This window comes from Pieris brassicae, chromosome 11 (assembly GCF_905147105.1).
Source record: "Pieris brassicae chromosome 11, ilPieBrab1.1, whole genome shotgun sequence".
Lineage (NCBI taxonomy): Eukaryota > Metazoa > Arthropoda > Insecta > Lepidoptera > Pieridae > Pieris > Pieris brassicae.
The window spans coordinates 7,325,452-7,341,234 of NC_059675.1; the positions used below are offsets into that span (position 1 = coordinate 7,325,452).

The following is a 15,783-nucleotide window of genomic DNA, read 5'->3' on the forward strand; positions in this document are numbered from 1 at the left end:
GACATAAAATATTTAATTAATTGAATATTCGGTTGTGGGTAGCTAGGACTCAATCAGAATATAAAAATGCAGTTTTTTTTTTAATTTAGTCGAAGATTACTGTATACACTGAAAATATGACAATATAAAAGGTAATGTACCTTAATATTATAAAGATTTATAAAAATTTTACTACACCCGGTACACAATGTAACAAGTATGTATAAGTACAAAAAACCTAACATTCTTAATTTCTATTCGCGTAATAAAAAAGCTCTTATTGATTGTATTTAAAAAATTAACGGTATAAAGTTATCGTGTCTAATTTACATAATTGTGCTTACTTAATCTTAAAATTTGTTTTTATTTTCCTGCATTATGTTTTAAAATGTCCTTCAATTTTGTCAGTTTAATTTGGATATTATAGTTAATATTCTATATGCAAAGTTTAACTTTTTATAACTAGATTTTGAATTGAGACTTACTTTAATTAATTTCGTCTTTCCAGTTTTTACGTATAATCTATAAATATATTCTATAAAATATAAGAAATAATGCTAATTCATAACCCTTGTAGAGTGGGTTGTAATTTATAAAAAAAATATTCTTTGAGTTCATTTTAAGAATGTTTTCGCGACTTCTATAGTATAGGTGGTGTTTTTAATAAGAATTGTATTTCATTTTTTAAATTTATTTTATTATTATATGCAACAAAAAATTGGATTATCACCAATCGCTACAAATTGCTATACAATTATTGTCACAGCTTATACATTACAATATAAAAATCACCACACTTTGAGGCTTAAGTTATTACTTACACTTCAATAATACCTAGTTAAGTAATGTGTTTATATACAACTAAAATAATTTAATTTACTTGCTTATTATGATAGTTGAAGCTAAACGCATAGCAAAAACTATTTAATATTATAGATAGTAGAAATCTATCGCTTAAATTTTTTTTTCATTAAATCTTTTTCTGATACTAAATTTATTGTAATAAACCAAATTTGAATTCAGTGTTATTAAATATCATATCGTTCTTGAAATTGCACGTAAATTGGTTGTTTACTACGTAAAACATAGTCTGTAGTGATGTTTATATCGCGAGGCGAAGTCACTGGTAAAAGTCGAAAACGACGAAGTACAGCCGTTACAGCTAGCTTCATTTCCATCATTGCGAATTTTTGACCTGAAAAATATGTATTATCAGTAATTTTTAAATCAACTATTGTGGCATAAATGGAATCTGTATCAGGCAATGTCAAGTTTTGTCTGTATACGATGTTTTTATTGCTCTGCTATGTGCAATTGGCAAATTTCTCGCCGATTATATATATTGTTACGAGCTAGGGGATCGGATAGAAAATGCCGTAGATTTCTTCAAGGGTTTATTTCTTGAAAAATCAATGAGGAATTTATGGGCACAAAATTAATTGCAGAGATTCACTAATAACACACAAAAACACAGTCACTAAATACTTCACTTATGCACACTTCACACAGTACTTTATCACTTATATTCACTTTATTCGCACTTTATCGCTTCGGTGTTTCTCTCGTGTAATCGCATTCAAAACTAAGTTTCGGCTCGCTTATATATCCCTGGGAATAATTCTAAACAATATTCGAGAACTTTCTAGGCGGGCTTGCTACTGAGTAGCGATTGCACAATTCTAGAACGTTCGCACTCTTTGTCTCTTTCGCACGTTGCTCCGTCCTTGTCGTACGGCGTTCTAGAGTGCTCGTCTAGTTTCGAGAAAGTTCTGATCTTCTCTCTCTCTCTCTCTCGTATCATTTCGTCCTTGTCTCACACCTAGAAAGTTCGGTGTAGAATATTCCTTCATCAAAGGGGTATAACTAGGCCTGAAAACGCCTGAAAACGGGTCTCCTGAAAACTGCACCACTCGACTACACATGTTCTGAAACCGACTGAAAAAAGGTTTCAGCTTCCTGAAAACTAGGGTAACATTATGAAAATTACAATTTTCTAATATGTGATTGACCCTCTCCTGAAACGGTCAGAAATCATATTTCAGCCTGCTGAAAAGTTCTCTAACTAGTGGAAAAATCTAGAAACATGCAGTCGACCCGTCTTCGTAACACTACCCCCTCCTTAGACATGCTCGTCCCGAGCATCATTACATCCTTTATAGGGAGCCAATCGATTTATGTGAACGACTTTCGGTTTGCTCCTTAAACCACCCATTTTCTTTATGCGATAGGTAACGTCATTTATCTTCGTGACTATCGTGTATGGTCCATACAGGTCCCAGTCAGCTTGAAGCTTTGGTGATTTGCCTTTTCGTTTTGTTGGGTTATGGAGCCATACTTGCGAGCCTTCTTTAAATTCTATGTGATTCGTCTTTCTGTCATACCTAATCTTCGTAGTCTCACTTATTTTACTTTGCGATGCACGTACGTGTTCATGGATTTCGTCCAGTTTATTACGCAGATCCGCAGCATATTCTGTAACACTCTCCGGTGTGTCAGGTGGTCGCCCAGTTACAATATCCGCTGGTAATCTAAGTTGTCTCCCAAACATGGCTAAAGCAGGAGTAACATTTGTGGTTTCATGAACCGCAGACCGGTATGACATTAGAAATAATGGAATATACTTGTCCCAGTCTTTTTGATGGTTGTCCACCAGTTTTGCCAAGTGCCTTTCCAAGGTTTGATTGAAGCGTTCCACCATTCCATCTGACTGTGGGTGATATGGAGTAGTCCGCGTCTTATGAATTCCCATTAATCGGCATAATTCTTGAAATAGTAGAGACTCAAAATTTCTTCCCTGATCACTGTGCATTTCCAAGGGTACTCCAAATCTAGAGAATACGTCATTTACAAGTATCTCAGCTACTGTAACTGCCTCTTGATTGGGAATAGGGAATACTTCGGGCCACTTCGTAAAGTAATCCATAACAACCATGATGTACTTATTTCCTTTTTCTGTTAACGGAAATGGTCCAGCTATGTCAACTGCTATCCTCTCCCATGGGGCTCCGACATTGTATTTCTTCATACTCGCTCTAGTTCTCGTCTGTGGGCCTTTAACAGCTGCACAAGCTTTACATTTTCGAATCCAGTCTTCTACATCTTCGCGGCAATGTATCCAATAAAATCTCTCTTTAATTTTCAAAAGAGTCCTTTTTACACCTAAGTGTCCGCCTGATGAGCCGTCATGAAACATTTCCAATATGTTGCGAATCTTGGATCTTGGCATAACTAACTGTAACTGAGATGCATCCCCACGAGCGTTTTCCCATTTGCGACATAACACCCCATTATGGAGAACTAAGCTATCCCATTGAGCCCAGTAACTCTTGGTCGTGGTACTAGTAGATGCAACATCATTCCATCGCGGCTTTATAGCTGAAGATTTCATCCAGTCCAGAATTGGTTTAATATCAGAGTCTTGTTGTTGCTCTTCCTGAATTAATTTACCACACCAATCTGGACTAATGGTATCCGTTCTTAGTATCCTCACATGGGCAACCTCTCTACCTTCTTGTCTTGTACAATGTTTACAGTCTTCCTCACATGGCCTACGAGACAATGCATCTGCGTTCCCGTGTGCTCTACCCTTGCGATGTTCAGTAGCAAAGTCATACTCTTGCAATTGTTCGATCCATCGAGCCACTTGTCCTTCTGGGTTCTTGAACTGAAGTAGCCATTTTAAGGCAGCATGATCTGTTCTAAGACGGAACTAGCGACCTAGTAAGTATTTACTAAAATGCTGCAGCGTCTTCACAACAGCCAGTAGTTCCCTCCGAGTGACACAGTAGTTTCGTTCTGGTTTCGATAACGACTTGCTGAAGTAGGCTATTACTTCCTCGCGCTCACCTTTTACCTGTGATAGTACACCTCCGATGCCAATTCCACTGGCATCTGTATCTACCACATATTCGCCATCATGTTCCGGGTATCCTAGTATCGGAGTCGCACATAGTCGGTTCTTGAGCTCATTAAATGCAACTTCACACTCTCCATCCCATGTGAATTTCCTCTTCTCTTCGGTAAGTCTGTGAAGAGGTTTTGCAATATCCGCGAAATTTTTCACGAATCTTCGGTAGTAAGAACATAAACCTAAGAAAGCACGGACTTCAGTTTTATCTTTAGGTACTGGCCATTCCTTCACCGCAACTATCTTCTCGGGATCTGTTCGAACTCCGTCCTGCGATATAATGTGACCCAAGTAGCTCACTTCTCTCACTACTAGGTAAGGGGTAACTGTCCTTCTTTGTGATATCGTTAAGACGACGGTAGTCGACGCAGAACCTTAAACTGTTATCTTTTTTCTTGACTAAAACTACTGGAGAGCACCAAGGGCTGGAAGATGATTCGATGACATTATGGTTTGACATTTCCATTCCATCTTGTCTATATTTTTTTCATATGCGACAGGTACTCGTCGCGGTCGCAAACGTATCGGTCTTTCGGTTCCAGTCTCAATTCGATGTTTAACTACACCTGTCCTTCCTAGATCTCCATCGTGTGTAGCAAACATGTCTGAAAATGACTTTAATAGTTCCTTTGCTTTCAACATTTCTCCTTTCGACAAGGTTTCCTTACAGCCCTCTAATACTTCTTGAACTATATCTCGTTTACTAACTGTACTATTTTCAGTGATAGATCTATAGACGTCGTACCCACCCTTCAATGTATTACCTTTTAGAGAAACTACCTCATCTCTACACTTGAACGTACCGATCTCCAAGTCAATCTTACAGTTGTAATGCTTCATGAAGTCTAAACCGATAATACAGTCATCCACGATGTCAGCAATAACCACCTTATGTCTGTATGATCTGCCCCCAATCTTGAAGGTAGCGATACCTTCCCCTCGAACGGTTATGTGCTGACCAGTAGCTGTAAGGAGCTGTACATTTCCACCAGAAAGGCTTTTGTAAAATGACTTCAGAAGTTGGTATCTAATTACTGTCCGGGAAGCTCCAGTATCAAGGGTTAACTCACACCTACATCCGTTTACTTCTCCGTCGATAACAATGGTATTCCCATCCTGAGTTTGAGTGATCATAACTTTTGGGGCCTTCCTTACAGAACCGGCCAGCACCCGCCCCGTGGTCCTGGCTTCTACTCGTTTCCCTGCCGCTGTTCAGCGGCAGTCACACCCGCTGCTTCCGGTTCCCCACGTCTAGTCTTTATTTCGCCTCTGAGATCTTTTTTAGGGCATGAAAACCTCATATGTCCTATTTCCCCACAGAGGTAACAGGTGGGTCCACGTTGGGAACTTGGTTTTTCCGTGACAGCCCTGATGCGGTTAGGTCGATGATCCTTGCAAAATGCTTCCACCTCCAACGCATGGGCAAGAGCATCCTTAAGGTCCTTATGGTGACCAAGGTTCACAGCCATTCGAATTTCACGGTCTCGAATACCGTCGACAAAAGCTTGAACCAACATCTTGTCTGCAACATCTGGTGAGGATGCGTAGGCCTTCCTTACCAGCTTTCATTGCATTGCAAACTTTCATTTGTCTGTTGTATTCTATCCTTCAATTGCGCCCTATAAACGTGCTCTAAATGTGCGTCTCCATACCGTGATTCCAGGGCATCTAGCAGTTGCTTCAACGTCACCTTACCTTTCTTGGTATCTAATATGGAGAGGGCTTCGTCTCGCAGTCCCAGAATAAGGGCGGTAACAGCTTGATCGTCAGTCCACCCGTTTGACTCTGCTACAGTCTCAAACTGCAGCTTGTACGCGCCCCAAGAAGATGTACCATCAAAGGGAGGCACTTTCAGATATCCAGGTGGTGCAACAGTCGTGACAACACCAGTGGTCTTCAGGCATTGGATTTCATTTTCTATTCCAAGGATACGTTTATCCTGCTTGGATAGCTTACAATCCATATCAGATTCCAAATTCTCGATTTTTTTATCTACCTGTACTTTCAGGTCACAAAGTTTTTCTCCGATACGGCGAGCCTGTTCCTCCATCATCTGACGTGTATGTTCTTCTTGACGGCGTGCCTGTTCTTCTCGACGGCGTGCCTGTTCTTCTTGACGGCGTGCCTGTTCTTCCATCATTTGTCTTGTCTGTTCTTCGTGACGGCGTGCCTGTTCTTCCTGACGGCGTGCCTGTTCTTCTTGACGGCGTGCCTGTTCTTCCATCATTTGTCGTGTCTGTTCCTCTTGACGGCGTGCCTGTGCTTCCATCATTTGCTGCAGAGCAAGGAGGATGTTGCCATCGTTACTTTCACCCATCCCGCGGTTCGCATCGAAACTTTGTCGCCCGGCGGCATCGCGTGATGCCGCGTAATTCTAGAACGTTCGCACTCTTTGTCTCTTTCGCACGTTGCTCCGTCCTTGTCGTACGGCGTTCTAGAGTGCTCGTCTAGTTTCGAGAAAGTTCTGATCTTCTCTCTCTCTCTCTCTCTCGTATCATTTCGTCCTTGTCTCACACCTAGAAAGTTCGGTGTAGAATATTCCTTCATCAAAGGGGTATAACTAGGCCTGAAAACGCCTGAAAACGGGTCTCCTGAAAACTGCACCACTCGACTACACATGTTCTGAAACCGACTTAAAAAAGGTTTCAGCTTCCTGAAAACTAGGGTAACATTATGAAAATTACAATTTTCTAATATGTGATTGACCCTCTCCTGAAACGGTCAGAAATCATATTTCAGCCTGCTGAAAAGTTCTCTAACTAGTGGAAAAATCTAGAAACATGCAGTCGACCCGTCTTCGTAACAATATTATATCCTTACCGTCATAGGATAGGACTTGATTTGAAGAGATTATATACGTAAAAAACGTTGATACCCTATATGTATTTTATGATTACCATTATATGCTGTATTTGTTGTAAAATTACAATTTTACATAGGAAAACCAACGTCACCATGGTAACAAACACGGTATAATCTATTTTCTAAATTTTATAGCGAGGCCGAATGTTGTTAAAATCCGTACATTTTTTATATAACTACGCCTTTTGTTTTAAGTCTTATTCATAGAATTATATAATCTTATTAATTTAATTACATACCATTCTCACAATTTAATACATACGTATAAATCTAAATTTATAACAATAACATTATTAATATAGCGCGGACATATTCATCAAATTTCATTCTATTTTACTTAATTAAAAATAATTAAAATTAACATTAACGCTTATGAAATGCTTACAACATTAGCTTATATAAATATAGATATAAAGACTGCTTCATATTTATAGTGAAAAGTTTACTGATATTTACTTATAGTCTCGCAATTATTGATATTAATTATTTTAAAGTATTATTTATAAAATTGCTGACATAAAATGAAGGGGTTTTTAAATGTTTTTTATTTTAAAAAAATACTTTCTGCTATCTTATCAGTAGATATGAATTCTAAAGTTAATGTCTGATAAAGAAACAAAAGGTAAAACGGTATTGAATTTTGGTTTTTTTAAGCTAAACATTTTTTTTATTTAATGTAAAATTTATTACCCGGTTGATTTTTAATATACAGTCATTTTAACTCTAAGGACTTTAAGGATTCGGTTATTTTGAAAATGTGTGAAATAAAAATATCGATTATAAAAAATAACATCGTTTAATATGTCTATAATATCAAAATACCAAAAAAATACAAACCTTAGTCTAAGTTGTAATGATATTCTTATAGCATATTATAAATTAAAATGAAAAGATAAAATTTTTACAACTCCTGTTTATAAAATTTGCTACCGTAATTATGTTCTACTATTTTTAAAATTTATTATTGTGCTAGTTTCCTAATCCCTGAATTGAAAAAAGTTCTTTCCATTTTTGAGAGCGGTTATTTAATGAATTAACAATAAAGAACTTCGAAGTTTATTGATTTCTTTTATATTTTTTTATAACATGCTATTAACGTAATTTCTTATATTCTTAAGTATTTAATCATAAAACAAAAAAAACGTAATTCTGATAAGGAGCTAGTCAAGTTCAATAAAAAAAAAATACCCGTAGAATTAAGTTTTAATTATTAGAATTAGAATTAAGTACGGTAAAGAATAAAATAACATATAAGATTGAATTTAGACTAAAATACTTATTATTTAACAACTTAATTGCTACTGAACGCACAAAAATCATGTAAATGTACCGCCATGGTAATTTAAAAAAAACAAAACACTGCTTAAAATTAGTGTTATATATATTTTATCATATTATATAAAAATATAATAGAAATATAAATAAAACGATCATTGGGGAGAATGTAACAAGGTACAATTAACGAGAGGTTTTACTGCGGGTTTTCGCCTACGTTCAATTCTAAGATTATCTATATAGATTATTAACCCTATAATAATACAGACATATTTATGTCGTTTTAAATAAATCAAAAGACAACGTTGGAGTAGAGGGGTATTGCAACTGCGGAAGAGTTGCTTGATCTAGCACAGGACAAGACACGCTTCAACTTTCAAGAGACGGCCAACCTCCAGTAATGGAGAGGCACTAAAAGAAGAAAAATATATGTAACTTAAGTTAATTGAATTGAATTCAATGATCCTAGAGCTGGCTTTCTTTGCTGAACGCATTATGGCGAAGAAATGCTGTCAAGATTAAAGGTACACTAGCGCATACCTGTGCTGTACCTTTATTTTGTGTAAATGTAGTAAAATGTAAAAAAATACACTTTATTTAAGTGTATTTTTTACTTTTATGTTCTTACGGCTTAGGTTAACATTATATTAAACGTTTTGTTAGGAGGAAATACGCACTAATGTGTTTGATGACTTCAACATATCTGCAGGGTTTATTACGGGCTGTATTGTCGGATATAAACAATATTATTTGTTGTTCAACATTCACATTTATGGCGAAATAAATATATTAACTAAGATTACCTATACAGTTTCTAGGGCCAGCGCTGAATGGAATGTAGCCGTAGGGCTGCCAAGTTGCTTGCTTGAAATCTCTCAGGTCGAAACTCCAAAGGCTCAACAAATTGATCTGAACGCCTTTGCAAGTCGTATATCAGGATACCGCACTCCGTTCCAGTGGGTATTTCATAATCTCCTGTACCAAAAAGATGTCTACTTTAAAATTGCGCATATTCTAGTAGTCAGAATCTTTGGAACAAACAATAGCGAAATTGCCCTTGGTGTGTTTTTTTTATGTAATAGCAGGCAAACGGGCAAGAGGCTCACCTGATGTTAAGCGATACCGCCGCCCATGGACACTCACATTGCCAGAAGGCTCGCAAGTGCGTTGCCGGCCTTTCAAGAATTGGTATGCTCTTTTCTTGAAGGACCCTAAGTCGAATTGGTTCGGAAATACTTCAGTGGGCAGCAGGTTTCACATAGTGGTGATGCGCGGCAAAAACTGCTTTAGAAAACGCTCAGTTGTGGAACGACGGACGTCGAGGTGATACGGATGGTATTTTGTAGTTTGCCTTGACGTCTCATAACTAACTTTAATAAATATGTAGGTATCAATTTTAATAATATTACATTACTTCATTAATTATTTAAAAAAAAATGAATTTTGATTTGTAACAGAACTTATGGCTGGATTAGTTATATTGTCATTGGTATACGCGATTACTATTTATGACAGAAATTTACTATTGCTTCTGCAGTCGAGTCAGGAAGACTAAAATAATAATAAAAAGTAGATATCTGTTGTAAACCATAAAACGAAACGAAACTTTTATGCAGAGTATAAGGAACATGCGGTAAATTTTTAATAAATTAATTTATTTCATGAAACTTACTAAGCTTAAGTCGCACGTCAATGTTCCTGGTAATAGCTGGTATTGGAGGATAAAGTCTCAAACTTTCCTCTATGCAACATTCCATATATTTCATCTGCAATAACTCAGCCGTCGTCACATCACCGTCAAATGAGTTTAATACGTTATGTAATTCGTCAACGATTTTATCCTGATAAATAACACTTATATTTAGATTTGTTTTTTTACAACAAGGATATAAATGAAATGAAAAGACAGAAATGTAGTTGATGTACATTTATCCATTCAAATTATATTTTTAATAATTTGTTATTAACGTTATATAAATTGTTATTGTATTTATACATTCTAATACAGATAGAATTTGTATTTGACAACCTATAAAAAACCAATTATAATATTTATGTCAAGTAGAGCTCCGTTTATGCTATCTTATGGAATTATGGGGTGGTGCACCAAAAACAAGGCCTGCTGACCTACAGACTGTACCAAATAAAATTATAAAAATATTTACTCCACTTTAATCGAAGAACACTAACAGTAAGACTTATGCTGTCTACTTGACATCCAAAATTTCTTTAAATAACATGTCGGTGTTATCTTGTTTATACCTACCCAACCATGTCCTATCTAATCTAACTAAATAAAAAAAAACATTAGTAGCCAGGTCACTAGGCGAGCAAAAATTTGCACGAATTACGGCAAGATAGTACTATTTAATAGCCTATCTGTGTCAACTACAAATGTCATCAAAGTTGCCTTTAAAAGACGTTTGGCGCGCTTTATGACTGACAGTAAATTATAGATTTGTGTTATTTGTTAAATTACTATCAGTGTTGCCAGATCATTTTCCCCCTAGATTTAGGGGTTTCTCAACCGAGTTAGGGGCAGAATAGGGGAAATAATATTTGGGGCATTTTTTAGGGGAAATTTTAAAAACACACCAAATAATTTTTTTTTGCTATTGTATCACATTCCTGATTTTGGAACTAAATTGAAGTACGAACACATCGTAAGAAAAGGATGCGTGTGGTTAACCGTACATGTATATTCGTTTAATGAAAAACCGAATAAACACTTGAACCTGTCAATCAATTTTCTATTACAGATACTTTGTGTAATGCCTTTCATTTCCCAACATGACCACCGCTTTAAAGAATCGCGCCATGGCTCATGGCCCATGCCATCATCCGCTTGGGAATCAAATTGTAGCGGAAATAAAGATTCTAAAATCATAATCATGTAAGTCAGGGTGACTTACATGAGGAAGATAATGTACCTGAACTTTCTGGTGATTGGCAAGTAGAAGAAAAATGAATGTTAATGCAATAGATGTTGTATCATGGCCCTGAAACAATTAAAACAACAATACATCATCTTCAAATTGTTATAACAATTTGCTACGGCTCATTATATATACTATGCAAGTGTCAACTACTATTTCAAATAAAATTGGTATATTTTCTTAATTTGATACCTTTTATATGAGTCAACCAAAAATGTCGAACTTGTCAGAACTTAAGTTTTGAATGTATATTTCTTGTTTTAAGTCAGTACTTAAGATTAAAAGATCAAAGCCGAACCTTACCCCAAACATAAATGTGTCGACCTCTTCACCTATCCCTTCAGCACCGATTAAGCGATCTCTCTCAGCCTGTAGCAATATATCCTATAGAACAACATTCTTCTTTGTTTGTGTAAAATCCTCTTGTCCATCAACTTTTTGTTCACGTCTTTTATCCACAACTTGTGTTCTAAACGACGATAATATACACAAGAGCTTCTTTTGTTTTATTAGTTAAGTTGAACACAAAATCTGGGTACAACCAAACTCTTTGGGCTCTGTACACTGCATATTGCCCTAATTTATGAATACTTCGTTTGTATTCTTGTACGCTGTGTTTGGGTGCATGGGTGCTTTCTTCGTCTAAAGTTATGCCCATTGCTGTTTCTGAAAGTAAGCGTTTTTTTTTAAATATTAATGACGTGAGTGTACAGATATATATATATATATATATATATATCTGTACACTGTATATATATTACTTAATATTATTGACACACATTCAGATTTCAGAGGAAACAAGAATTACAACAAAATAGGCCGACAATGAGCTAAGGTGCTGCGATGTTACATACCACATATCGTATTTAGAGGAAAATTATGCAAGAGCGGAGAAATATCAGTCTTCGGTGATTTTATTTCGTTTTCCAAAGAATTCAGTAAAGTTCTAGCATTCTTCTCTATGACCAATTTAAAGTTATTTAAAACATTAAAATGGAATGCAGGTGTTATCATTTTTCTTCTTGTGTGCCACTTTATACCTGTTAATTTGAAAATATTTTAGATAAAGAGTCTTTGCTTATATAATTATGATGCGAATTTAATTATTCGTAAACAGTTATATACTATTTACAATATATACCTTTGCTTAGAACCAAGCCTTCTTTTAGCCATGGCTTAATGAAATTATAAACGTAGCCTTTAGAATTATACTTTGTCCCATTTATTACAGCCTGAAAGGTAAAATGCTCCGTAAATTTTTAACCCTATAAAGTATAACTTATAAATCATAGGAATTTACTGTACTAAGAGTATTGCTGCCTGTGAGTTACACTTGTCAGAGTCATATAAGTTGTACGAGCATATACGACATATTCATATACAGCGAAAAGTAATTTTCCTAGTGAATGTTGACCTATTAAGCTGCTTAAAAATACACAATAAAAACATAAATAACTACCTCAATATCTTCCGGGTTATGGATGATAATTACTTTGACTGGTCCTAATTGTAGTTTAAAGAAACGTTTATATGTATTTGTTAAACCCCTGAAATAGTAAAAAAGCTTCACTGAAAACAATAAAAGTAAGATGAAAAATCATAACCAACGTTCTATAGAACTTTTATTTTCTTAAATATATTAAACATAGTAACATTAAACATTGTTAGTAACTTATTACGAGAGTATTTCTGGGAACAACAAAAATGTATTTTTTGAAAAAATATTTTAAACCACATCCTAGAGTGGGATATTTTTTACAGAAGAGACAAAATAAGGTTGTATCTTTTCTATTTATTTCAAATGAAATGTGCAAGTGGACACTGTATACTGAGTACTGTTTAGAGTAAGGATATATAGCATGAAACCTGGAAATCGAACCCAAAGATCACACACAAACCAAGACGTAGTGAAATCTAGTACTATACCTGGATCCATCATAAAATTCAATCCATTGTGAAGTATAAATATGCCTCTAGGACCCGGAATAACTTGAAACTCTTTACATCTTAAAATCCATGCTACACTTTTTAAAATTATTAAAAATATGCACAGAATCCGCCACATTTGCTTTTTCTATGCCCTTAACTCAGAACACTGAATGTAAGGTAAGTATAAAAAATTACGATTTCCCCAAAAAGCATGCCACATTTAAATGACAGCAATGACTGACAATATCAAATACGTGAATGGGGCTTTATAATGCTTTTAAGTAGGCTCATATAACAATTTGAAATAACCTTAATTAGATTTGTTTATTCTGTAGAAGTGTGAAGAATTAATTTAAACGTTTCGGTCCCTACCTCTAGCGATTTGGAAGCTATTTTGTCGGCTATTAAATAATTAAAAGGTATAGAGCTGACACTTTTATAATCACTCGTTTTAAAATATATAATTTAAACTAAATGTAAATAAAACTCAAATACACATTTTCCGGTTAAGCTAATTTAGGAGTGCCGGTGTTAAGCGAAACCTATAAACATATTGAACTTGACATATGGGATAGGATACGATCTTATTGTAACATACAAATGACAAATATAGAAATATAAACTATAATATTATTCAGAAGCATCCTTAAATTGAAGAAAGAAATAATAAATAAATAAGAAATAATTATTAAAGTTACAGAAATAAATCGAAAATAGGTTCATTAAAATATAAACACAGCAAATAAAATATTACACCTACATTGACCTACATACATACAATTATTAAATATATACAACAATTCTATGTATGTACACGAAATTAGTGACCAAATACTTATGAATCGTAACATTAAAACATTTGCATACTTTTAGAACCAAAAGGTTATAGTCGATTTAAAAAAAATATTGTCACATTGAAATTTTTTATTCAGATGAGATACAAATACAAAATGACAATGACAAAAAGCGACGATCAAAATCAAAACAAACCAATAGTTTATAATGTAGACCAACAATATTTTAAATACAATATACGGATTACAGTTCAAAATTAATATGTATTGAAAAATAGACGTGAAATGAAACCATATCGACGAACAAACAAAACCTTCATGGTGCAAGTACGTAAATTATAAGATTATTAGATTAGATTTTAAGTTCAATAATAGTTCCATTATTTTAAATATCACAAATGTATATACTTATTCATTTACACTCACAAGTATACGTTTGCATAGCTGTCGTAACATTCTGTGTTTGATTCCCGGAGAAACGAAAAGTGTTTAAGATTGGTAGGCACAGATGGCAGAAGGTTAAGGTCCCAAAGTATATGATGTGATAGATGTGTCTTAAAACACTGAATTTGGCTCAATTCTCAACGAAACATTAACTGTTAATTTTTTTAAAAAACCTCCTCCTCCTCCGCGAGTCGTAGAAACTAGAAATGTGTCTTTCTAGAAAGGTTAAAAACTGAGAGTTTCGTTTTTAAAAGGTCAATTTTTTTTTGTTGTAATTTAATTATCCACATTTTATATCTTGCTAGGAAACACAGCTAGGGTCAAGGCAAAGAAATTTTAGCCGAAATTGTTGTCTAATACGATAAATGAAATACGATTCGTATTAGATAATATAAAACAGTAGAGCTAGTTGAACTAGATTTAAATATGATATTATGGAGATAGTGGGAGAACCGTAATAGTGGGAGATGTAGAGGATACATGGCACAATATATTATTTCAATTTTTCTGACAATATTAAAAGTAAAGTATATTTATTTGCGAGATCAGTTCGCATTATTAAGAAAAGCAAAGGAATATAATATAATATAGCCCAATGATACTCTGCCGCATACATATACACACATAATTTATGTAAAATTAACATACCATACATTAAAATTAACATTAAATTACCTTAAATCAAAGACATACATAGCTCCTATATGTGATAAGGATAAAATTCTAGAAAATGTTAACAAATTGAAAATTTTTATGTTCTCTTGCACCTTGACTGGTTCCGTTATAAACAGCAATAAATTGTGACTCTTCATTTATATTTTTAATAAAGGCTAATCTAGACGTAGGAACATTAATGGTATGCATATTCACTATAAAATGTTTCGGCAGCTTCGTTCTTCATCTGGTTTTGGTCGAGTGCGGGTTCTATGTAAGGAATTTCTGGGAGACATCAAAGCGCTGTGGAAATACGGCGCACCATTTCCCACTTTCCTCAAACTTATTGGGACATTGCTCTTGTGCCTTATAGTTATGATGCCTTTAATCTATCCATTATTTATTTTTGTTGTTACGTACGTCACTTGTGAGAGTTTGTTCCTAAGGTAATATTATATTTACACCATATCAAATTTAAAACTAAATTTGAGAAATTTGTATCAAAAATGTGTTCATTATTGTTTGATATAAATCCAGGTATTAATGTAATTATTTAGAAAATTTTCAGTTATATCATTAGACTACAAGACAAGTCAGTACAGTCATAAAGCGCTTAGTCATACTTGTTCATACCCAAGCATACAAGGTTTGCATTTTTAACAACAATTTCTAATTCTAGTTGGTGGCTTGATCAACCGGAACGATTTCAACCAATCGGAATATTAAAACGTGGTTTATCGTTCGTATTTCGACAATTCAGCCCATCAGATACGTGGAAAGTCCGCGAAGTTCTCACTCGAGCTATATTACTTGCACATTCATTCGCTACTTCCGTGGACTATCTCTGTGTTATGCAGGGCTTACTTGATGAAACATAAAAGATTCTTTCAATCTAAGATTTCGTGTCGAAGGTATCGATAATTCACAAAAGTATTTCCTTATTAGGTAAATATCTTATCAAATCCACCCAACTATTGATATTTCTTCTGAGATATTTTTAAAG

The 15,783-nt window shown here is 34.7% G+C and overlaps 1 protein-coding gene across 1 annotated transcript; it reads right to left on the bottom strand.

Annotated features, from left to right (window-relative positions):
* Positions 1-980: 980 nt before the first annotated feature.
* LOC123716476 (cytochrome P450 4C1-like) lies at positions 981-11,360 on the bottom strand. The gene is given in 6 exon segments (XM_045672239.1): positions 981-1,174; positions 8,827-8,888; positions 8,890-8,998; positions 9,696-9,864; positions 10,954-11,022; positions 11,263-11,360. Coding segments are annotated over 6 exon segments (585 nt in total). The 5' UTR covers positions 11,272-11,360; the 3' UTR covers positions 981-1,007.
* Positions 11,361-15,783: the final 4,423 nt, after the last annotated feature.